This window comes from Schistosoma mansoni (genome assembly GCF_000237925.1).
Source record: "Schistosoma mansoni, WGS project CABG00000000 data, chromosome 1 unplaced supercontig 0076, strain Puerto Rico, whole genome shotgun sequence".
NCBI lineage: Eukaryota > Metazoa > Platyhelminthes > Trematoda > Strigeidida > Schistosomatidae > Schistosoma > Schistosoma mansoni.
In genome coordinates this window covers 679,640-705,446 of record NW_017385990.1, presented here as the reverse complement: position 1 = coordinate 705,446, position 25,807 = coordinate 679,640, and the positions used below count along the sequence as shown (strand labels likewise).

Sequence of the window (25,807 nt, the reverse complement as noted above, 5' to 3'; positions counted from 1 at the left end):
TTGATGCACGCCGATCAAGGTCGCTCAAGCGTAAAGGCGGTGGTTCCAATTGCAGGCTACCGTGTGGTTTGAAATGCATGATTGTAGTTCTGTGTTCCTAATCCCAGGTACCTTCACTCATAGCCATTATATTTGTTCGTAGAAAATGCTATCCGTCAGCCTTCAAAGTGTTCTTTAGTTAAACTAAAACATCCAAGATCAGGTAGATTGTCGTTTCTTTGGATAGACTTGGGTCTCGAAACCTTTTTAGATGTACCATGTTTGTATATGTGGGATGGTCAGTCTTTGGAGCTTTTTGAAATTCAAAAAGTGGACGAAAAATGTCGTTCCTGGATGCTTGGTGAAAATATCAAATCTGGTATATATATTTACATATTTGTCTTATGAAGATATATAGATGGTGGAATGTATGTTTGTAGTCGAATCGACCCTCTCTTCTTCTTCATATCATTCTGCAGAAAAAATGTTTGTCTCTCAACCTTAAAGAATTACATTTCTAGAACAAGTTTATTTCATGGGATGTCATTTTGAGTGAAATTGGTGGATGTTTTGATGTCTTCAGCAACATTCCCAACATGGAAAGTCGTCTTGAAGAAATTTGTGAGAAAAAGTGTAAGTCTTTATTCCAACCAGGTATCACGGTTATCTTCTAGAAGTTGTTCTTCATAAGAATTACTAGATGCAGTTACTTTACAAGTTTATTTTGCGTACCATAATCAGATCACTTTTTGATATTTTTATCCCTGTACTATTTGCAGATATGTTTGATACCAGTCTGTTCACTATGCACTAGTCTCGTAAGATGTCGTGGGATTTCGGTTCTAAATCTAGACAATCCGTTATAAAAAATCCTTGTATTCATCGTGTTAGTTGGTGTATCATGTCAAAACCTGTCTTTTTGTGAATCGCGTTTATTGTGAACATGTATACAAATCCTAAATTTTAGTGTGTTTTATTCATCCTGTCTTGTGTCATTCATGCTTTATCTACTTCTGCTTCCGGGATTTTTGTGTGTAGCCAACTTTCGTCTACTTAATTTTTCTTTACAGTACTCGTAATTAAGTAGTAGTTTTTCCTCACATTCTTATTGAGAGTGATAATAACGGACTGATAGCGACATTATTTGCATAGTAAACGATTACAAATACAGGTGCCCAAGTTTTATTTACGCTTAATCAAGTGTTAGTTATACTACATAGCCGCTGTATCCCAAATCCCAGTTAAAGTGATGTGACTTCGCGATACTCACCTCTTCATTGTTTCCGGAAAGTTTAGAAAACTTATATCTGGTTATAATAGAATATGTCAACCGTTTCTTTTGCTTATTTTTATCAATCAACGATATGTTGTGGAAATGTAGTATCTATAATTCAAGATCTCTGGTTCTTGGAAGTTCGAAAACAAGACGTATAACTGAGAAATAGTAAAGGGTTAAAGTTTATCGCATTTTTTTGCTGAGATTTGTGTCGCATTTAATCGTTAGTCTGTAAATCAGTCGCGTTTATTGCACACTGAAGCGTATTTGTAAAGTAAACTCGGAAAACTCTTTTAGTTCACTAAATACAAACTATAAATCTGTATTGACAATACTTATGTATCTTGATCATTTGTTTTTCGAAGGTGTCGGCAGCATATCTGTTTATCGGTTTAATGAATCCAAGACGATGGAGTGGTTGTCGAATAGAGTATCTGCTGTTTATAAAGCTTCTTTCCACTGCAAGAATCCCGTTTTGATTTCTCAACTTCAATCAGTTGTTACTAGTTCGTCTTCTGATGAAAAAACTGAAGATTCAAGGGTTCCTGAATTTACTTCTAGTAAGATTTTTTCGAAATTTTTGTTGTTTTATCCACATACAATTTTTTATTTTCGACTTTTTAACTATGGTTTGAAGGTCCATTTAATTTTTTTTCTCACCAACTCCTTTCCTGACATCCGATAGCAAAATTGAACCTCACTCAGTGAATTTTATTTCTAAACGAGCTTACCTAAACCCAGACATTATTTAACTCAAATGAGTTACTTCAAGTCATATAGCCAATTAGTGTTTTTGTTCTAATTAGTGGCTTTCACTGGTTTAGGAAACCAAGTTGCTTAAAGTATACGTAATACAAATTGACAATCTTAGGATGTCTCAGCGCTTTGTTAAAGGGCTGTTTGCTGTATATAATTTAGTGATTTTGGCAGTTGTGTTTCACATCACCAACCCTTGCATTTCTCAATTTCATGGCTGCTTGTAACTGGTCTAACAAGTCAGTTTTGAAACTTTATCTAAAAGTATAACTCTCAAGTTCATTGACGAGCTTAGGGTAGATTGAAGATAAAGATTTCTTATGCATGAAGATTTTGGTGGATTGTTTTCCTACCATGGTTGGTTTAATCGTGAACCTTTCATTTTCCTTCTAGATACTATCAGCACAAGCTCCAGATAAGAGTGAGCTATCGGAATTTCTCCATGAGTCACTAATAGCTTGTTCTGTCAAACTAATAAACAGAAAATGAAAGCTTCACAACACATTGAAAGTATACAACCATATTCCTTAGCTATTCCGAACCTACTATACACAAAGTTAATCAATATCACTTGATCCTTAGTTTTCTTACAGATTATATTCTGGAAACAACCAAGTGTTTATTTTCAGTGTAAGTACGTTAAATAGAGAAAGACATATCATCCAAGAGTATGTAGATAATATTGTCTTAATATGCTATGACATGTAGGCTACTTGAATTAGACCAATGGTATGTACTTCGCATTATCGAAATAAACAGTACTTCTGCAAGACTGGCAAGAATTTTATGCAACACAAATATAGCCGATTATAGAAGTATTCATATTCTTTATATTTCACACAACCCTTCAATACAGATTTTACACACCATCATAGTATACTCGATATTAGCGACTTTCCTTAGAGACCTTAATCTGTTAGTGTTGAATGCGAAGGTAAGTTTATCTGGCTTCTGTTTTCTTGACATAAGTTAACTCCGCTTACTTCTTAGATTAATCTCATTGTGTAATTAGTCAAAAGTCTGATACAGAATGTTTTGGAAATGGATATATTTCAGATGCACTGTAACTAGTAGACCATACTCGTGTTGTCCAAAAGGTGCTGGAAGTGTGTTAAATTGTGTACTGTATGGATTGATGTAGCGACCAATAGTTATAGTGAATGGATTAATGTAATAATTGCTCGTTGTTTGTGTTGACCGATTTGGCAATAAACCGTTAAGTGAATTATTAAGTCAGTTTACATAGTTCATATATTTAATACAATAGATAGATGAGCCAACATACTGACAGTTAAGCATATATTTATTTATTTATTTAAACATAAATATTGGTACAAGGAAGCACCATATACATATGCGCCACACAAATCTCATTCGATTTGTGTGAGGGCTGTGATACTGCCCAGGTGCTCAAACTGAAGCAGGTGGTTTTCTTAGGGGACCGCACCTGGAGCCGTTGATCTAAAGGTCTAATCCACAAGGCAATGGAGCATCGTAAGGAGATGCAGTATCATGGTAGCCAGTGACCAACGGTTGATTCATACGCCAATAGATCCTCCAAGATCTTGGAGCCCATTTGCATCATTGGTTTGGAATCAGGGTTTTCCAACTCCCCTAGGTGGATCTTCCATGCCTACCAACCCGGTTAGAGCTCCTGACATTTGCTTTTTATCCTCTCAATTTCGTAAACAACACTCCTGGTGAGAGAAGGCAGTGAGTAGGACTTCTCTGGCAGAGGCTATATACTCGTGGCCATGTGAGAGCATTTGGAAAGGGAGAGCGGACTCTCCCAACTCTCGACCGTACCAGGGCATTTGAGGGCTTACACAAAGTACAAATATGTATTTCGTTTTTTGTTACCACAATGATAAGTTACTTATGGCTTTAAAATGCAGTTACCACTATACTTCATCATTGTGTTTTATATTCCATAAATAGACTCCAAGGAAGTCCAAATGTTATCAACCAACCAATTGTCACACCAAACATGTTTAAATTTAGCTTACCAGTTAGTAGCTGATTATCTTGCTCCAGATTTATTAATCAAGCTCCAAGAAAAAATAGGATTAAAAACTATTGAAGTTAATTTACCAGATATGAATTCTTCTGCAATTACCTCTGAAAATATAGATCCTGCTGAGAAATCTTCACGGAAGTCATTTGATGTAAGTTGATTTTATAAACAAAAATTATTTATTTATTTAAACATATACATATTGGTACAAAGGGGCACCAGATACATATGCACCACACAAAACAATGAAAATGGGAAGAGAAAGGGAGATGCATATATATGCATATATATATATATATATATATATATATATATATATATATATATATAAAGTAATGATGAGGGAAACTGAAATGTACAACCAGAAGAATTCTTTCAGTTAAGGAAGCTACAACCACTCTTTATGCAGAAAGTAAAAGAAGGTCACAGCAGGCTCGCCACTGGCTTCTATTTTGAGCCATATTTGACAACGTCTCTAGCCACTGTGTTGCCCTACCTCTCGGACCCCAACTAGGGAGTCGTGAAGGACCAACAGAAGCCAGACTTTTGCAGCTTTCTTTCATACCACGACACCATGTCATACACTGACCACCTCTCCGCTTTTTCCAACCAGTCTCGGCGTCGTCAAATAATGCACGACGTGGAATTCTCTGGGACGACATTCATAGAACATATCCAAGCCACCGAAGTCGGTGTTTCAAGATGGTGACACCAATTGAATTATCGTCTCTACGCCCGAACACACGATGCCAGACCTCTGCATTACTGCCGGCGACCATACCACGTTGAAAGCACCAGTTCTCGTCCGATCACCGTAGTTAAGATTTTATAAACAATTATTTCCTTTTCACTGGGTTGTGAAATCTAACTCAAGATTCACATGTAACTTACCGTCAACGATATCACAGCGTTACCTTCCAAATCATAATGAATAAATACATGAATGACTAGTCACTTTGTTTAAGAGATGTACATTTTCACTTTTTTTATAATTTCACTCTTTTTCATTTGAACTACTTAAACTGCATATCTGAAGTAGGACCTCAATAAAATTTTGTAGTGACAATTGTTGAACTTAGCAACATGAGCGTTTTTCATAGCCGACCAACTAAGTTAAATAACCCAAATCTCAATCGCATTTATTAATCCGAATCGTCCTACAATTCATTGTGGATAGCCTACTATGGGTATTAAAATAAGAACGAATAATCACTTTGTGAGGTAGTGCATACAGATAAATTAAGGTAACGGAGCATGGCAAGTTGTCCTGTAACCTGACGGTATTTTTGTCCCCTACACTATAATAATCAACGCTCACAATGGCACTTTCACGCATCAGAAAATTAGTGTCTACATTGACTTTTCATTTTGTAGCTAGTTTTGATGAATCAATGTATGTTAATAATTATGTCGAACAGTAAACATTACTGTACACCCGTTACATTCTTATCCAAGAACCATACTTTTATGACCAAATACCCAGAGTTTTTGGCTGTCATAAAACAATGGTTAAAGTACTTTGTAACGCACCTATTTTTTTTTGTGGCATTAATACCATCACATTGGGTCATGATCTAGTTGACATCTTTTCAAACGATCGTTCAACTGAAATGATTAATGAAATTAAATCATTCAGTTAGTCAGTCACAGCGTAGAACTTCGTACGTACGTACATCAGTTCGAGGTGCCATACCACATTAGCATAGAGATACAGTTGTCGATTCAAATCCCATGGTGATAGAAGTAGTAAGAGTATTACCAGTAATCGGAAAGATTAGGGTTTGAAGATGTTATTGAAGGAGTATAATCCAATGAAATAAATTCGGGTAGAGAAAAATATAGAGATATGAAGAATTCAGAAGATTAGAATTTGACAGAACACAGAGTGGATGCACCTCCGCCATTGTAAACCATTTTGAGCCATGTCATTTAAGGTCTCTATCCATCGGTTGCTATCATCTCACGAATCCCAACCAGGCAGTCTACACCTACCGACATGGATGAGTTTACTTGTCAGTGACTCCATGGATTTGTACCACGTTTTGGTCTGGCCGCCCCTAGCTTTCTTCCAACCTGCTCTTACGTCATAATTGTTTTCAATAATTAATTCATTTATTGACTTTTACTTTACTGTTTAACTCACTAAGTAATTGTTTGATTAACTTTATGTTTTGATATTTACATAAGTCGGAAAATTGTCAACCTAAGGAAGATTATTCCTCAGCATTAAAGATAAATGAACCAAAGATCAATGAGGTATGTTGTTCTTTATAAATGTCATTCTGTTTCCCTTTTTTTCTTTGACATGGAAGATGCTACCGTTATGATTAGAGAGCCATAAAATTACTAAGGGTAGGAGAACGATTTACCACAATTCATATCAACATAGTAAAGAAATTGTAAGCAAAGACGGATGGTGGCTAGCAGTGAAATCCAGTTTGACGCGCGTTTCGTCCTATTTGGGACTCGATAGCTGGATTTACCTGCATCTCAGAGTTGATGTTCACTCCGGGACTCGAACCCAGTACCTTTCGCTTCAAACGCCATCGCGTTATACACCACTAGATTCCACTACTAGCCACTATCCATCTTTGCTTACAATGCTTGTGAATTAAGGCTATATCAAGGCAATACGCACAGTATGCACATATGCCAATTAGAGATTGACTAGTTGCAGTCCTAAAAACATCAATGCGAAGATTCAAACAAACAATACTAAATGAATAGTAAAGAAATGTTTATAGATAGAAAGATTAAATGAATATAATCGTACTGAGATTAGTAAAAACAAAGTGCAAAAGCATATTATTTTATTATTTATTTATTTAAGCACATTAGTACAACAGGGCACCAAATATATATGCGCCACACTGTTATTTGATTTTTGTAAAGGCTGGAATACTGCCCTGACGCCCAAACCGTAGCAGGTGGTTTACTTAAGGGGTCACTCCCCGAGCTTTCGACATAGAGGTCTAATCCACAAGGCAGTGGAGCATCGTGAGGAGATGCAGTCCCATAGTAGCCGTTGACCAACAATTGGTTCATACGCCATTTGTTCCCTCAGGATAGTGCAGCCAGGCCATGTGCACCATCGGTTTGGAATGAGGGTTTTCCAACTCCCCTAGGTGAATTTTCCGTGTCCACCAACCCGGTTAGAGCTTCGGATATTCGATGTTCTTCCTCAATTTCTTAAACAACACACCCGGTACGAGAAGACAGTAAATAGAACTTCCCGGACAGTGGCTATATACGCCTGGCAATGTGGGAGCATTTCATGAAGGAGAGCTGACTTTCCTCACCTTCGGCCGAATCAGGGCATATACAGTACTATACATGCGAATAAGTCTGATAAATGTTTGCACAAATACTAATCAACCAAACTTGTTCCCCCTCATATTATTCAAATAAGCTTACTGAATTCATGAATTTCTACCTTACATTGATACTTTTTAACACTTCCCAATAGGATGTAAATTAACACTCAATTATTTATGGATGATTGATAACAGTTCTAGCCCCCAAATGCCCTGGTACGGCTGAGAGTGAGGGGAGTCCGCTCTCCCTCTCGAAATGCTCTCACATGGCCAGCGAATATATAGCCTCTGCCAGGGAAGTCCTACTCACTGCCTTCTCTCACCAGGAGTGTTGTTTACGAAATTGAGAGGACGAAAAGCGAATGTCCGGCGCTTTAACAGGGTTGGTGGACAAGGCGAGTCCACCTAGGGGAGTTGGAAAACCCTGATTCCAAACCAATGGTGCACATGGGCTCCCGTATCCTAAGGGAACAAATGGCGTACGAATCAATCGTTGATCACCGGCTACCATGATACTGCATCTCCTTACGATGCTCCACTGCCTTGTGGATCAGATCTTTCGGTCAAAGGCTCCGGGTGTGGGCCCCTAAAAAAACCACCTGCTTCAGTTCGGGCACCTGGGCAGTATCACAGCCCTCAAGCAAATCGAATGAGATTTGTGTGGCGCATGTGTATATGGTGCTTCCTTGTACCAATATTTATGTGTTTAAATAATATATATTTATTTATGTGTTCTAGGTGTAGCTAAGATCAATTTGTCATTAATACTAGGCAAATTCCACAAATCCCGCTTTATTAATTATCATCATGTGCTCATAAGTGACCAACTTGAAAATGCAAGTAGAGTTCTAGTGGAAAGCTGTGATTGGTAGAGTTTAACTGTGTCATATATGAGACAGTTATTTATCATAGGCAAAGGAAGATGGTCTTGCAATATGAATCGACTATGTTATGTCTGAAGCGTTACAAATTCACTAGTTAGCAAACGGAACAAAGACTTGTGACCAGAGACCGATAGGCTAGCTATTCTGACGCGACCTAGACCCAACTAACTAGAGTAAGAAGTCCAAGTTGGAAGCGGGGAAATATATTCCGTAGCAGCCAGAAGCACAGCAATCATAAAGGGAAAAAGTCAAGCGTATATATACAGCAACAAATTGTCTTTGGGCATCATTATAAAATAGCACACACAAAGAAACAATGGACCAATAGCGTTTAAGATAGTTTACAAGTGGGAAATATGACGTGAAGGCAAAAAGAGCGCTTTTGGCGCGAAAACAGCTAAATTCAAATTTTCAAAATAAAATTACAAAATTAAGCCACTTATCACGTAAGTTCTGGGGATTTGACATCTCCAACAGACTAAAATTAAACACATACAATTGAGTTCTGGCTCAATGGACTAGAGGTTAAGCTGTTAATATATGAGATTGAGTGTCTTGTATTGGGTTTTCTGGTTCAGGGCTATGGATGTGCATTTCTGAGAAGTCCCATACTAGAACGAATAGGATGTCCAATCCTTCCACGTCTTGAATGATGATATAGCTAAGATCAGTTTATAATTTTTTTTGTTTTTTCTTCTAGCCAACAATAAAGAAGGCGAAAATTCCAAAAGGTGTACAATCCATCACAAATTTCTTCAGTAAAAAGTAGTCAATATCTAATCTGTTCCATTTTGTAAAATTATTTTTTATATAATGTATATGTATCTATGTATGTATGTATATTCATCTGTTAAAATGATCTCATGTTAGAAACAGAATTGTTTTCATTTGAAAGATGATCTTTTTGTAAATGGATGGTGTCCGCGCAGAGTGGTACGGTGACAGTCAGTCAGTCAGTTAGTCAGGTACAATGTAGGACCAGCCCCCCCCAAATGCCCTGGTACGGCCGAGAGTGGGGAGAGTCCGCTCTCCCTCTCGAAATGTTCTCACATGACCAGCGAATATATAGCCTCTGCCAGGGAAGTCCTACTCACTGCCTTCTCGTGGCGGGAGTGCTGTTTACGAAATTGAGAGGACGAAAAGCGAATGTCCGGCGCTTTAACCGGGTTGGTGAACACGGAGGGTCATGCTCGGGCAGTTGCAAAACCCTGATTCCAAACCAATGGTGCACATGGCCTGGCTGCACTATCCTGAGGTAACAAATGGCGTATGAACTAATCGTTAGTCACCGGCTACCATGGGACTGCGTCTCCTAACGTTGCTTCATTGCCTTGTGGATCAGACCTTTAGGTCAAAGGCTCAGGTTGTTGCCCCTTAAGGAAATCACCTGCTTCAGTTTGAGCACCTGGACAGTTTCACAGACCTCACACAAATCAAATAAGATTTGTGTGGCGCATATGTATTTGGTGCCCCTTTGTACCAATATTCATATTTTTAAATAAATAAAAATGTAGGACCAGGCACATATATGCATCGGTTCAAGTTCCCATACCTCATTAACACAACAAGATGAACATCGAAGTCATAAAAGTAGTTACTTCAATGATAATAATATATAAAAGAAAGATTGTGTATAAGGATATAATACAGGAAGGGAGAATTAGTTGGTAGAGAGAAAGGTATAAAGTAGTTTTAATCTCACATTTTAAGGGAAGACGAAGAGTTTATACACCTACGCCATTATGATAGATCCTGAGTCATGTCACCCAGAGTCTCCAACCATTGGTTACGATAGTTGCATGGACCCCAATCAAGTAGTCTGCATCTACCAACATGGCTAAGACTAGAAGTTAGTAACTTTAAGAACTGATGTCAAGTCTTGGTTTGGCTGCCGCAAACTTTCTTTCAACCATCTCCAATACTGGTCAGCATTGCGCGTTGTGGTAATCGGTGTTAAGGCATACGTAACAACACATGGCCCAACCATATCAGTTGATGAAGCATTAAGAATAAGGTTCAAAACGACTGGGTGGAGAGTTACATATGAATGAAATACTATAGCTGATGATCTAATGAAGAATAAAGAGTGAATGGATCTATACCATCGTGAAAAATTCTGAGAAATATCACTTATGGAAATTAGTTCAGTTTCGATGGGTTTTTTTTCTTTCCATGCACTGAGAATTGGGTATCGCTGAACTGGTGACGCTTAGCTGTTTTAGGGATACGTCTGTTACCACTGTTATCATAAAATGATCGTTTTATTATACTACTGATTGGTTGGATTCCAAACATTTTGTTTAATCAATATAAATTTGCCTGGTAATGTCTCAATCTACTGAGTCGCAGCATCTTCAAGACTGCGGTTGAGTAGCTGTGATAGATCAACAAATGCCTGTTCTTTTCAGCAAATTTTCTTACTAGGACTCACTGGGAGGCTATTTCGTTTTAACCTGAGACTCTTCAATAGTTTGCTTCCATAATCTCAGTATCCAGTATAGGACTTTCCAGGTCTCACGACGAGCCCTTCATGCCACTGAGTTGACATGTAGTGGTTTACATTTCTAATTTCATCAAGTTTGCGTTATCTCTCATTCATCTTCCAATGTCGTCGGTTTGTAACTACCTCACATCCAATATGCTTAACGTCTCCTGGTCACGTCTTTCTTTTCTTGGTCTAGGATTTGTCATCTGTGATCACTGATTACTAAACAAAATAGGACTCATACTCTTCATGTGTATGATATACTTAAACCGTTGGGACAGTCTGTAGTGTTTTATATTCTGAAATTTATAAATGGACGAGACTATAATTTATGGACGGTCCGATCAGAAGCGTCTGAGTGATATTAAGGTAACAGCGCCAATTTCAGTACCTGATGCTCAGGTACAATCGGTTCACAGAGGATTCTAGAAAAGACTTGACAATTAAGCGGCTACAATAAATGAGATCGCTAAGAAGTTCCTTCATTTGAAATTACAGTGGTGAAATGATTTGTAGACCTTGTGCAGACTGCCGTGATATCCTTCAATGTAACATAATTTGAAGGAAGACGTTTGCTAGGATAGGAACCTTTTTCGCTCGATCCAGATTGAGACTATGGCGTATTATAATAATTGCCGCGAACTGTATAATAAAAGCACCAGTAACATTGGCTGCAATAATCACAGATGTTACTGAAGCTTCGGCTGTTCATTGGTATGAGTATTGTAGGGACATATCCATAATAAAAATCATAAATTTACACAACCGGAGTACACACAAACAATAATAAAGCTATGTGGTCGAGGCTGAGAGGGTTTCTATTACCTTATCATGGGTCCAAAGATAAACTATTATGGAGCCATATGGATGAGTTCCTCTACCTTATGCATTACGATTTTGGAATCTCTGAACGTTTTTCTAACCTTGATAAGCTTTTGGACCATATAAAATGGATGTATCCACTTTGATTCTTTCGTTTTGTATAATATATTTTTACTTTATGCTGACTGTTTACTGATTGACTAACATTTCTCAAGGCCACTTAAGATTCGTTCAAAGGTCGTCCATTAATTATAGTCTTGCCAGTCATACATACTGGCACACTAATTTTAATTATAATATTTAACTACTTATAAACACTTATAAGTAGTCACGGTTTTTTAATCTCAAAGTTTGACTGAGATTTGTTTCTAACTACAATAATCCCTTGTAACACATGAGATTTTTCGTAAATATAATATTGTTAAGTAGTATGGGATATTAAATATACCTTTTTGAACCAAAAAATCTTACTAAATTCACGCAGTATTGTTTGTTTGAATCTTCGCATTGATGTTTTTAGGACTGCAATTGGTCAGTCTCTAATTGGCATATGTGCATACTGTGCGTATTGCCTCGATATAGCCTAAATTCACAGGCATGGTAAACAATGATGGATAGTGGCTAGCAATGGAAGCCATTGTGGCGTACGCTTCGTCCTATTTGGGACTCGTCAGCTGGATATACCTGCATCTTAAACTTGTTGATGTTCACTGTGGGACTCGAACCCAGTACTGTTCGCTTCAAACGCCATCTCGTTATCCACTTGGCCACTGAATCCTGATAGTCACTTGCTTGTGCAATGGGGTGAAGTTTAAATTCACCTAGTATTGTTTGTTTGAATCTTCCCATTGATATTTTTTATATCAAAAGCACTTGAAGTTGGAGATTTCTTCAGTCCGTATATCATACAGTTAATGGTAATGGTTATATTGATAACGTCAATATTTGCACATTTTTAACATCTGACTTAAGAATGATTATTTAAGAAAAAGTAAAAATAAATTTAAAACAGACGACCGAAGAATCCTCGTCAACTTCTATTCGAAGTTTATACTGATGATGATGTTGTTCAGTAGAACAATATGAAAGCTTCACAACCAAACTATCCAATTCAATAAACAAAATCTTCAATCATTCATTACATTTGATAAAAAAGGATCAAAATGAAGGATACACTGAAAGAGGAAATCATCTTACAAACACATGAGATGGTATATTACATTACAAGTTTTTTGTTATGGACTCTCACAACAACAAAAACAATCCATCATCCTCATATACGGACACCTTTGTTAATCATATAAAAAATTCACTGTCATAGCAACACAGTGAATGGTAACTGGGGGGGGGAAATAGAGATAAAACAACAACAACAGTACTGTGTAAAAACAAAAAAATGCAAAAAAAACAAAAGAAAATAAAAGTACATTCTTCGAAAATCAAATTATCAAAGGGTTGCACATTATTATGAAATGGTTATGAATTCTTTCCTTATTCATTTTGAATGGTTTGGATAAATTCAAAGAAAGGAATTCAAGTATCCAAACATAATGGAATGAAATTTCGAAAAAAAGATTTCCATCTTGAATGAATATGAAATGAATGAAGAATATGTAGATGTGTTTTTGATATGAAGTTGAATTGAATGGTCAAAGTGTATTTTTTTCTTTCAATTAGTTCCATTGGGAGAGGATTCTATAAGAAAAATTATCAAAAAGAATCATTGATTATGATGGGTAGTCAGTAATATAAAGAGAAATTTGTAATGTAAGTATATTTTCATGGTTGAAATTATGAATCAATTGAAGCTAGACCACCATGGAAAACCTGGAAGCAGTGGACGACCGTTTCGTCCTATTGTGGGACTCCTCAGCAGTGTGCATCCACGATCCCGCCTCGTGAGATTTGCAATCATGACCTACCAGTTCGCACCAGAACACTTAACCTTTAGACCACTGAGTCGGCATCCAACGATGTTAATGTCTAAGTCCAACCAATCCATGAAGTTTGAACAACCGTTCACCAGTTGTCTTCAGTGAGTTCCTATCTCACAACAGACGTGGTTTTGAACTCCACTGGTCACTCCTTCTCACTAGAACTCCTGGATGTACTTCTGGAAGTCAGTCACTAGTTAGCATATCATTATATTCATTATCAGAAGGGGTTCTGTGGAGATTTAGTATTTTCGTATTTGAAAGCGTGAGTCAATTGAAGCTAGACCACCATGGAAAACCTGGAAGCACTGGATGGCTATTTCGTCTTATTGTGCGACTCCTCAGTGGCAGTGCACATCCACGATCCCGCACTCGCGAGATTCGAACCCAGAAGCTATCAGTCTCACGCGCTAGTGTTAAATCAATAGACCACTGAGCCGGTCGGCATCCAACGATGTTAATGTCTAACTTCAACTAATCCACGAAGTTTGAACAACCATTTCACTAATTGTCTTCAGTGAGTTGATATCTCACAACTATATCTTTCAACTATGAAAATACTGAAATCTCCACAAAACCCCTTCTGAATATAGATTTATATATTCTGAGGTAATAGAATACAATAATTGACTGAAATTGAATATATTGCTCATTGTATTCCTGGACTAATGACTTGATGATATTATAATGATTATCCAATTGTCGACCTTATGTTGATTGTTCATGTCCTGAATGAAGTTTAGAATAATTAAACCGAATTCATTGTTTCTTTTGAATTCATGTCTCAATGTTAAGGAAGCTTTGACTTTAAGATTCAAAAATTTGAATAGTGCAGATTTCACTTCCTTTTTTATTAATCTGTAATATTATAGTTGAAATCATGAGTTAATCGATGCTAGACCACCATGGAAAACCTGAAAGCACTGGATGGCTGTTTCGTCTTATTGTGCGACTCCTCAGCAATGCGCATCCACGATCCCGCCTCGTGAGATTTAAGATCGTGACCTATCAGTCTCGCGCCATAGCACTTAACCTCTAGACCGCTGAGCCGGCATCCAACGATGTTAATGTCTAACTTGAACCAATCCATGAAATTGAGCGACACACCCACTATTGTCTTCAGTGAGTTAATATCTCACAACAAAACTGGTTGAATTCCACTGGTCACTGTTTCTCACTAGGACTTCAGGAAAAAACCTCTTGGAGTGGTGGATTTATTCAATCCTATAATTAATTGCTTCATACTCTGTTACATGGTACTCACAATGCACAATTATTCGGTCGGTATATATGTATTACAAAGTTTTGGAAGAAATGCCACTGTACACATAAACATCAAACTGCTTTCATCAACCAACCACAGCTTAGTTTCACTGATACATCAGTTACATAGGTAAAGTAAAACCTCCAGGTTGACAATTCAAATGAATGAAGCATTTCGAAAATATCAGTTGTTTTATTGAAATGGGAAAGAAATCCTGAACAATTAACGCACACTAATATACATCCAAATTTTCCCAAACATCTAATCTTAATCTGTAATAAGTATTAAAATTAAATTGATCATTCCATTACAATTCATTCTATAAAATAATCATCGTGAACAGAAAACGTTATTTCATCGGCATCGTGTGTTTGGGCGTAGAGACGACAACCCAATTGGTGTCACCATCTTGAAACACCGACTTCAGTGGCTTGGATATGTTCTATGAATGTCGTCCCAGAGAATTCCACGTCGTGCATTATTTGCCGACGACGCTGAGACTGGTTAGAAAAAGCGGAGAGGTGGTCAGTGTATGACATGGTGTCGTGGTATGAAAGAAAACTGAAAAGGACTAGCTTCTGTTGGTCCTCCACGACTCCCTGGTTGGGGTTCAAGAGATGGTGCAACACAGTGGCTAGAGAGGTTATCAGATATGGCTCAGAATAGAAGCCAGTGGCGATCCTGCTGTAACCTTCTTTTACTTTCTGCATAAAGAGTGGTTGTAACTTCCTTAACTGAAAGAATTCTTCTAGTTGTACATTTCAGTTCCCCTCACCATTACTTTTTTTATATGCATCTTCCCCCTTTCTCTTCCCATTTTTATTGTTTTGTGTGCCGCATATATATATTTGGTGCCCCCTTGCACCAATATTTATGTGTTTAAATAAATAAATAAATGAAATAATCATTCATTGTTTAATTTGATTATTGTACCTTATCATGTCAAACAAGTCAGCAATGAGGACAGATACCGAAGGATCACATTTGATCGTCTTTATAATCTAATTGAAGATTTCAGGTTTAGACGGTCAATGCTTGATTTAGTGGTAGTGTATTATGTGCTACTTATATCGACATAAGTAGTATAAAACGCTAGTTAGGAATAGAATGTTTGACAGCAGAAGATTGAGAAGGAACTAACGTGAACGATAGCATTCGATATGAAAATGAAGGAACAATGAAATATAACATGATCCAATGATATTTGTAAGAGGAACAGTGAAGTTTGACACAATTGATTGATCGTTTGCAAAGTGAAGTATTCACTGTATGGTTCTCAGATATTACTAAGAGATTCTGTAACTGTGTGTGTTCAAATACATTCGATTGTGCTCACTTGTGTACTCATTCACTACAGTACATAAATACTTCATTCACTGCATTATACAACTGTTTTAATTTTAGTTCCGATAAACATAAAGTTACTGTAAGATGATGGTTGGAGGTGGTCAACAGGACACCCTAAACCTGGATTTCGTGCTACTTGGCACTCGTCAGCAAGGTGTACCTGAGTTACTGTACTACAACCTGTTTTTGTTTTTCGTTGATTTATCTACTCTTTTTGAGGAGTCCCACAATAGGACGAAACAGTCGTTCAATGCTTCTAGGGTTTCCCATGGTGGTCTAGCTTCAATGGACTCATGATTTCAACTAATAAAATAGTAAAAAAAGTGTGAAATCAAAAAAGTACCCGTAGTTGTATATCATGGAAGTACGTGTAGCACTCAGTAAAAGATCTTTTATTTGGCATGAAATTTCACTCATCCCATTAGTTAATGAGTGATTAACTATATAATTCTAGTTGACCTGACCTAAGGTTAACAAACAAAAGTAAAAATCAGCCTTATATGATCAGTTTCTGTTGGAAGCGTTAATTACTTAGTTCGAGAGCGATATGCAAATACTGATATGAATATTCATTAATCTGATGGATTTTAATGTAAACAGGAAAAGAAAAAAAAGGTTGAGGATTAAAATGAATTCCGTTTTACTGTTTCTTATCCTAAATGAGAGGAAATGGACGTCATGGACCCCTTTAGTAATGAGTGTCACAAATTTTGTGTTAAATAATAACGACTTAACTTATAGCAGTCAGTCAGTCACAACGCAGAACTTCGTACGCACAAACATCAGTTCGAGTTGCCATACCACATTAGCATAGAGATACAGTTGTCGATTCAAATCCCATAGTGGTAGAAGTAGTAAGAGTATAAGTAATAAGTGAAAGATTAGGGTTTGAAGATGTTAATGAAGGAGTATAATACAGTGAAATAAATTTGGAAAGAGAAAAAGGATAGGGACATGAAGAATTCAGAAGATTAGAATTTGGCAAAACACAAAGAGTGGATGCACCTTCTCCACTGCAAACGATTTTGAGCCATGTTATTCAAAGTCTTTAACCATCGATTGCTATCATCTCGCGGATCCCGACCAGGTAATGTACACCTACCAACATGATTCAGTCGACTTGTCAGTGACTTCATGGATTTGTACCACGTTTTGGTCTGACCGCTTCTAGCTTTCTTCCAACCTACACCATAAAACATTGCACGTCGAGGCAGTCAGTGGTTGGGCATACGTAACATGTGTCCCAGCCATCTCAACTGATGAAGTTTCACTACTTCATCAATCGATTTGCCATCCTTACCTAGTACCCGTTTTCCAACAACTGCGTTACTTACTCGGTGGTCTCAGGATATACGAGCAATGCTTCAAAGACACCTATGATCGAATATTAGTAGCCTACGAATATAGCGATGTTTTTTAAAAAAATAATCGAGAATGAAGATTTTAGAAATCAGATTGCTATTAGAAATTTGTATTGACTAAACACTAGTGAATAGAAGAAATAATCATTTTTTTTGGGGTGGGGTGGGAAGTATATCAGTCAGTCAGCTACAATGTAGGACCAGGCACATATACGCATCGGTTCAAGTTCCCATACCTTATTAACACAACAAGATGAACATCAAATTCATCGAAGTAGTTACTTCAATGGTGATAATATATAAAAGAAAGATTGTGTATAAGGATATAATACAGTGGGGGGGGGGACGAATTAGTTTGTTGAAAGAAAGGAATAAAAGTAGTTCTAATCTTACAGTTGAAGGGAAGACAAAGAGTATATACACCTATGCCATTGTGATAGATCCTGAGCCATGTCACTTAAAGTCTTCAACCGTTAGTTACGATAGTCGCAATGGAATAACAATCACGCTAAATGAAGATGTTAAGTAGAACATGTATTTGATCTGATTCTTTACTTTAAGGAACTGACGTAAACTCCACAAAATGAATATCCCTTCAATGTATCAATTAGTCACAGGTAAGTTAGGATCTGAAAATAACGTCTAATCATCGCAAATATAAGAAAATTGTATCCATGTTGAAAACATTGTAAGGACAAAGAAGATCAAAAAGAATGAAAACTATGTGATGATACTTTCTCAAGGTCTAGATGATGATGTGAATGAATGCATCGATTACAACTAGCTAATTGATTATTGTTAGATAATCAGAAGGGGATTTGTGGAGATTTCAGTATTTTTCAAAGTTGAAATCATGAGTCAATTGAAGCTAGACAACCATCGAAAGCCTGAAAGCACTGGACAGCCGTTTCGTCCCATTATAGGACTCCTCAATAGCAGTGCGCATTCACGATCCCGCATTCGCGAGCGAGATTCGAATCCAGGACCTACCAATCTCGAGCCAGAGCCCTTAACCGACAGACCACTTAGCCGGCCGGCATCCAACGGTGTTAATGTCTAACTTCAACCGATCCACGAATTATGAGTGACCACTCACCAATTGTCTTCAGTGAGTTGTTATCTCACAACAGACGTGGTTGAACTCCACTGGTCACTGCAGTGCGCATCCACGATCCCGCACCCGCGAGATTCGAACCCGGAACCTACCCGTCTCGAGCCAGAGTCCTTAACCGTATATTGTTAGATAGTCTGACCCTATCAACAGTCAATGACTTGATGATTTAATGAAGTGTCTTCTTTTGAATATTCAAAATCTAACTGTGTTTAGTAATACAGATAGTAGATAGAAAAAAAAGATAAAATAAGAAGAATACAAGTGATCATTTGACTGAAACATGCGCCAAATAATAATCGTTCTATTTTTGCTTCATCATTGTTATAACGTGTGAGTTGGTGCCCTGTTACTATATGAACGTGATAAGACCGCCAATCAGAGAGCAGCGAATTATCGATCGGACCAATGACACACGAAAACCGTATGAGCAGTCTAGAGTACTAGTCGGTTCTGCTGTCTGCCTAGCCCAAACGGTTAAGTCCAAAACACCAATAACAGCCTCTGCAATATGAATCATTTTTCTTAAACATACTGGGTTTATATACCAAACAAACTGACCACATCGTGCCATAAATTAGAAAATCTCATTTGTACAAGATTTGGCCAAATGTGTCTGTGAATAGGGGGAACAGTAATCAATAGACTGGGGATAACTCAGGAATGGTAAATCATACAGTAGTAGTCTATGGGTCAAAATAAAGCTTATCATAAAAGGAACATGAATATGAATAGTTTAGTCACTTAGCAGTTATACAGTAGGAAATATGCGTATCATATTGGTCCATAAATAGTTCTCAAAAGTTGCCATTCACAATTCTCTTCGGGATATAACAATCATATAACCAGACAACAGTAAAATACAAAGACTTATCTAACATATTTTAGTACTAAACTGTCCCTCTATCTTCATCCATAGTTTGATTTAATTACAAAGGCGTTAATAGATGAAACCGAAACTTCATAAGATATTGTACTGTGAAGCATTATACGAGCTGATTCAGATGAGAAATTCATTGTGACTCTACAACAGTTCACTTGCACTACCTTATAGATTTCATACAGTTTATGATGAATTCAGTTTTACCCTACATATCAACATCATCATTGATGTTAATCGTTACTAACTTGAAGTTATGATCGATGAATAATAATTAAAAACAACAGTGTTTTGAAGAGCATCATCAGTTACACACTTATATGATATACCTTAGTGGGTCAGGGTAATTTTGAATTGGTTCTCAGGAGAACGAGACACCACCTAGACTTCCATGTGACAGCACAAACAGTATAGCTCAATTACGCCCCACAAGAGAACCAGACACTATATGGGGCTTCAACGCTACAATCTGAATAGTATAGCTCAATCCTGTGGCGCAACCACACAGGTACCAAACACCCTGCTACACCATTCGCATCATTCATATACACATTCACATCATATGTATAATTATCCCGATCAATGATCACGTAAATCAATTATGCACAGCATGAAGAGGCCAAAGTTGACCCATTCCGCTTACACGACAGTCAAACTCATTACTGTTAGTAATGGCGATTTGTCTTACAATGCTCCAATGACAATGACCCTTGAGAACACTGAAAAGCAATCACCAGTATAAATGAAATCGGTTAACTAGCAAACCAGTTTTGCATATGAATAGTCAGCAAAACTTGTCAAAATAATGCAGAACCATCCACAATATCAATTGCAAACTTCCAGTCTCATATGAGACCTTCAGCTTTACATGGCAATATAGCTTATATTGCATACAATACATTTGTAAGGCGGTAAACGAAATAGCCTAACCTGAAGCGTTAGGGCATAAAGAACGCTTAAAGCCCATTTTCTTATGTCAGAATACTATTAATAGATCACCAAGATCATTTTTATTGCATTTGTGAAATTTTCATTTTTTTTTTCGACTTTTCAGACTTCTTAAGTTAGAGGTAGATAGTATCCCTGAATCCTATCTCATACACACGAAGAAATACAGACGAAGACAGCAAATGTAGCAGCGGCCTCTGCATCAATAGGCCTCAACATACACAAAGGATAAAGCAAGATTCTCAAATACAACACGGAGAACACCAAACTAATCACACTTGATGGAGAAACTCTGGAAGAGGTGGAAACATTCACGTACCTGAGAAGCATCATTCATAAACAAGAAGGATCTGATGCAGATGTAAAGGCGAGGATTGGCAAAGCAAGGAGCCCATCTTTACAATCGAAGAACATATGGAACTCAAAACATCTATCAACTAATTTCAAAGTGAGAATCTTCAATATCAACGTCAAGACAGTCCTACTGTATGGAGCTGAAACATGGAGAACTACAACCAATGTCAAGAAGCTACAAGTGTTTATAAACAGTTGTTTACGCAAAATACTCAACATTCACTGGTTGTATAGTATCAGCAACAGCGTTTTATGGGAGAGGACAAACCAGCTTTAAGCTGAAGAGGAAATTAGGAAAAGACGTTGGAAGTGGATAGGACATATATTGAAGAAATCATCGAACTGCATCACGAGGCAAGTGTTAACTTTGAAATGCAGAAGAGAAACCGAAAATAGCAAGGCCAAAGAACACATTACGTCTGGAAATAGAGGCAGATATGACAAGGATGAATAACAACTGGAAAGAACTGGAACGGATTGCCCAGGACAGGGTTTGATGGAGAATGGTGGTGGGTGGCCTGTGCTCCTCGACGAGGGCTAACAGGCGTAAGTAAGTAAGTAAGTATCCCTGAAGAGTATCATAAAAATTAACAAAAAATTTATAATTAATTTTCACGTTTTTTCAAATTTTTTGGTTTTCCATATATAGCCTCTTCCAGGGAAGTCCTACTCACTGCCTTCTCGTGGCATTATTGTTGTTTACGAAATTGAGAGGACGAAAAGCGAATGTCCGGCGCTTTAACAGGGTTGGTGGACACGGAAAGTTCACCTAAAGGAGTTAGAAAACCCTGATTCCAAACCAATGGTGCACATGGGCTGGCTCCAGGATCCTGGGGGAACAAATGGCTTATAAATCAATCGTTAGTCATCGGCTACCATGAAACTGCATCTCCTCACGATGCTCCACTGCCTTATGGATCAGATCTTTAGGTCAAAGGCTCCAGGTGTGGCCCCCTAAGAAATCACCTTCTTCAGTTTGGGCATCTGGGCAGTATCACATCCCTGACAGAAATCAAATAAGATTTGTGTGGCGCATATATATATATATATATCTGGTTCCCACTTTGTACCAATATCTATGTGTTTAAATAAATAATTAAAATAAAACTCACTTGACATTGAATACTAAAAGTGTAGTTTATATCTGTGACTGATTTTTTTTTGATTGTTTATTAGGAAGAAGATAAAAAATTTGAAGAACATTTCACAGCCATTGAATAGATATTGAATGGATTCCGTTATCCCAATGTTTCAGGGAGATCATCTAAAGTGAATATGGGTAAACAGATGTGTAAAAGTAACGTAAAGAATAGGAAAAACTATATAATATGCTTATGATGGTTTAAAATATTATATATATTGAAAGTGATTAGCAGTGCATTCAAGTTTGATGGGCGTTTCGTCCTATTTAGGACTCGTCAGATGGATATACCTGCATCTCATAGTTGATGTTCACTCTCGGGCGCAAACTTAGTACCTTTCACTTCAAATACCATCATGTTATCCACTTGGCTATTAAGTCTTGATAGCCACTTGCTTGTGCAATGGTGTGAAAATTAAAATCACTAGATATTGTTTGTTTGAATTTCTCGATTGATATTTAGGACTGCAATTGATCAGTCTCTTATTGGCATATATGTTACTTGTGAGGATCGCCTCGATATAACCTTAATTCACAAGCAACATAAGTGAAGATGGATAGTGACTAGCAGTTGAATCCAGTTTAACGAGTGTTTCGTCTTATTTAAGACTCTACAGATGGATATACTTGCATCTCACTAGTTGATGTTCACTTTAGAACTGCAACCAAGTACCATTCGATTCAGATGCTATCGTGTTATCCACTCAGCTATTGAGTCTTAATAGCCAAATGATTGCTCAATGGGGTGAAGTTTAAATTCACTTAGTATTGTTTGTTTGAATCTTCCCATTGATATTTGGGACTGTAATTGATCAGTCTCTTATAGGCATATATGTTACTTGTGAGAATTGCTTCGATATTGTCTTAATTCACAAGCAATATAAGCAAAGATGAATAGTGGCTAGCAGTGGTGTAATCCAGGACGCGCATTTCGTCCTATTTGGAACTCGTCAGAAGGATGTACTTGCATCTCACTAGTTGATGTTCACTCTCGGGCTCAAACTTAGAACCTTTCGCTTCAAATACCATTATGTTATCTATTAAGTTCTGATAGGCACATGCTTCTACAATGGGATGAAGTTTAAATTCATTTGATATTGTTTACTTGAATCTTCCCATTGATTTTCCTAGAATGTTTATGAATTAAGACAATATCAAGGCAATACGTACAGTATGCACATATTGCCAATAAGAGACTGATCATTTACAGCGCTGAATATCAATGGGAAGATTCAAGTAAACAATACTAAGTGAATTTAACAGTTATCACAGTTTTTGTCATGAACCATTTGATGTAAACGAGTTATCTCTTAACTTACTAGGTGGAAATTATACTGCTTAGTAGTTAACTTTTTGTCAATATAAGTCTGTGAAAGCTGACTTCGAAAGTGGATGACATAAAGTACTTACTTAATTACTTACGTCTGTAACCCCCAATGGAGCATAACCCGCCGACCAGCATTCTCCAACCCACTCTGTCCCGTGCCTTCCTTTATAGTTCTATTCAACTTTTAATCGTTCTTCTCATGTCTGTCTCCATTTCTCGGTGTAACAAACTCTTTGGTCTTCCTCTTCTCCTTTGACCTTCAGGATTCCATGTGAGGGCTTGTCTAGTGACGCATTTGGGTGATTTCTTCAATGTGTGTCCTATCCACTTCCAGCGCTTCTTCCTGATTTCTTCCACCGCTGGAATCTGGTTTGTTGTCTCCCACAGTAACTTGTTGCTGATAGTTTCTGGTCATCGGATCCGAAGTATCTTGCGTAGACAACTGTTAATAAACATTTGCATCTTTTGGATGATGGCTTTCGTAGTTCTCCACGTCTCCGCCCCATACAGTAGAACTGTCTTCACATTTGTATTGAAAATTCTAACCTTGGTGTTGGTTGACAGGCAATTGATTTGAGTTCCAGATGTTTTTCAGTTGTAAACATGCTGCTCTTGCTTTGCCGATCCGCGCCCTCACATCTGCATATGATCCACCGTGTTCATCAATGATGCTGCCCAGATATGTAAAGGTTTTCACATCCTCCAGAGCTTCTTCATCAAATGTAATTCGATTGGTGCATGCTGTATTGTATCAGAGAATCTTGCTTTTACCTTTGTGTATATTGAAACCTACTGCTGCTGAGGCTGCTGCTACACTAGTCGTCTTCTCCTGCATTTGTTGTTGTGTGCATGATAAAAGAGCCAGATCATCTGAGAAGTCTAAGTCGTCCAGCTGCATCCTAGCAGCCCATTTTATCCCATGCTTCCCCCTAGATGTTGACGTCTTCATAATGCAGTCGATCACCAGGAGAAAGAGAAAGAGTGGGATGACATAAATAGTCTGGAAGTATTTGACTATAGGTGTCCTAGAAGCATTACTCATGTATGGTGGAATCACCGAATAAATAATCCGAAGCCAGTTAAAAAAGGGAAATCTATTGATAAGGTTATATCCCTTCGTCCCTAATCGTCACCTATCTGGACATGAAATGCTAGCTGACATAGAATGAAGTTGAAAAAAACCCTGTCAACGAGAAGATCAAGACATATGTGAATTCATGAAATCACTGATAGGATTATCCGAATACATATTAACAGTAATCCTGGTAGAGTTCTTCACAATACTTGTTGAAGATCATTAATGACAAGTTTCAAAATCGATCACCGCAATGACATTGAATTCATTTTCTATTTTCTTCCAAACCAAGAGTTAATTATCATCCTTGAATCCCCATCTTTCGATATCAACTAATGGATAATACCGATTTAATGATCAATTTCTAAATAAAACAGGCACGCTAGAGATAATAAATGCCTTATATTCAACTACTTATAAACATTTTTCCAGTAACAATAATTCTTAATTTAAGTGCTCGCGCGTGAGACTGATAGGTCCTGGGTTCCAGTCTCGGGAGGCGGGATCATGGATGCGCACTGCTGAGGATTCCCATAATAGGATGAAACGGCCGTCCAGTGCTTCCAGGTTTTCCACGGTGGTCTAGCTTCAATGGACTCATGATCTTAACTATATAAAATTACTAAAATCTCCACAGAACCCCCTTCTGATAATTTAAAATAATCAATTTTATATCAAACAATGGGTAACGCTGTAAACTATGTTGATTGAGCAAAGACGGATAGTGGCTAGCAGTAAAATCTAGGATGCTCATCTCGTCCTATTTCGGACTCGTCAGCTGGATGTATCTGCATCTCGGAGTTGATAACGCGATGGCATTTGAAGCGAAAGGTACTGAGTTCGAGTCCCAGAGTGAACATCAACTCTGAGATGAAGGTATATGCAGCTGACGAGTCCCGAATAAGACGAAACGGGCGTCAAACTGGATTTTACTGCATTCTACTGCTAGCTACTATCCATCTTTGTTTATTATGCTTGTGAATTAAGGCTATATCGAGGCAATACGCACAGTATGCACATATGGCCAATAAGAGACTGATCAGTTGCAGTCCTAAACATCAATGGGAAGATTCAAACAAACAATACTAAGTGTATGCTGATTGAGGTTTCTATAAAGTATCAACGTTAATCAGTCCAAGTTTTACAGTTTGCTTAGCCGAACTATAGAAGAAGTAACCGATCCATGTCACTTGAAAACAAATCGACAAAAAAGTAGTTTTAGTGCGAATTTCATTAGAAGATTCGCTAGCAAAACAGTGTTAAGGTGAAACATAACCCTTAACATTTGACAGTAGTCTATATACTTAATGCTTGTTTACATACATGAGTAATCAAGGTAATATCAAAAATATAGTCAGAACTTGTGTGGTGTGGTCTACTTATATCCTCATAAGTAGTATATGGTGATGGTCAGACATAGAATGTATTTTGGCGGAAGACCGGTGAGGAGAGAACAGGAACGAAGCGCAATTGGTATGAAAATGCATGAAGAATAATAATCGAAGACTATGGACTGATATTTACAGAAGGAACAG

General features: G+C 37.5%; 2 protein-coding genes across 2 annotated transcripts in view; one reads left to right on the top strand and one right to left on the bottom strand.

Moving 5' to 3' along the window:
• Positions 1–575: 575 nt before the first annotated feature.
• On the top strand, positions 576–4,960 carry Smp_176660 (hypothetical protein; the record flags this gene model as incomplete). The annotated part of the gene is made up of 4 exons (XM_018791768.1): positions 576–612; positions 1,621–1,815; positions 3,950–4,166; positions 4,900–4,960. 4 exons carry the CDS (start codon positions 576–578, stop codon positions 4,958–4,960), a joined length of 510 nt encoding a protein of 169 aa, XP_018645089.1.
• A 7,662-nt stretch (positions 4,961–12,622) lies between these two features.
• The window catches only part of Smp_176650 (hypothetical protein), a gene marked incomplete at its 5' end in the record, with an annotated part of 29,357 nt that continues 16,172 nt past the window's right edge, over positions 12,623–25,807 (bottom strand). Inside the window, 2 exons of the mRNA XM_018791767.1 lie at positions 12,623–13,225; positions 21,842–21,993. Coding sequence (XP_018645088.1) covers positions 21,968–21,993 — 26 coding nt within the window. The 3' untranslated portion in view covers positions 12,623–13,225; positions 21,842–21,967. The remainder of the gene's footprint in view (positions 13,226–21,841; positions 21,994–25,807) is intronic.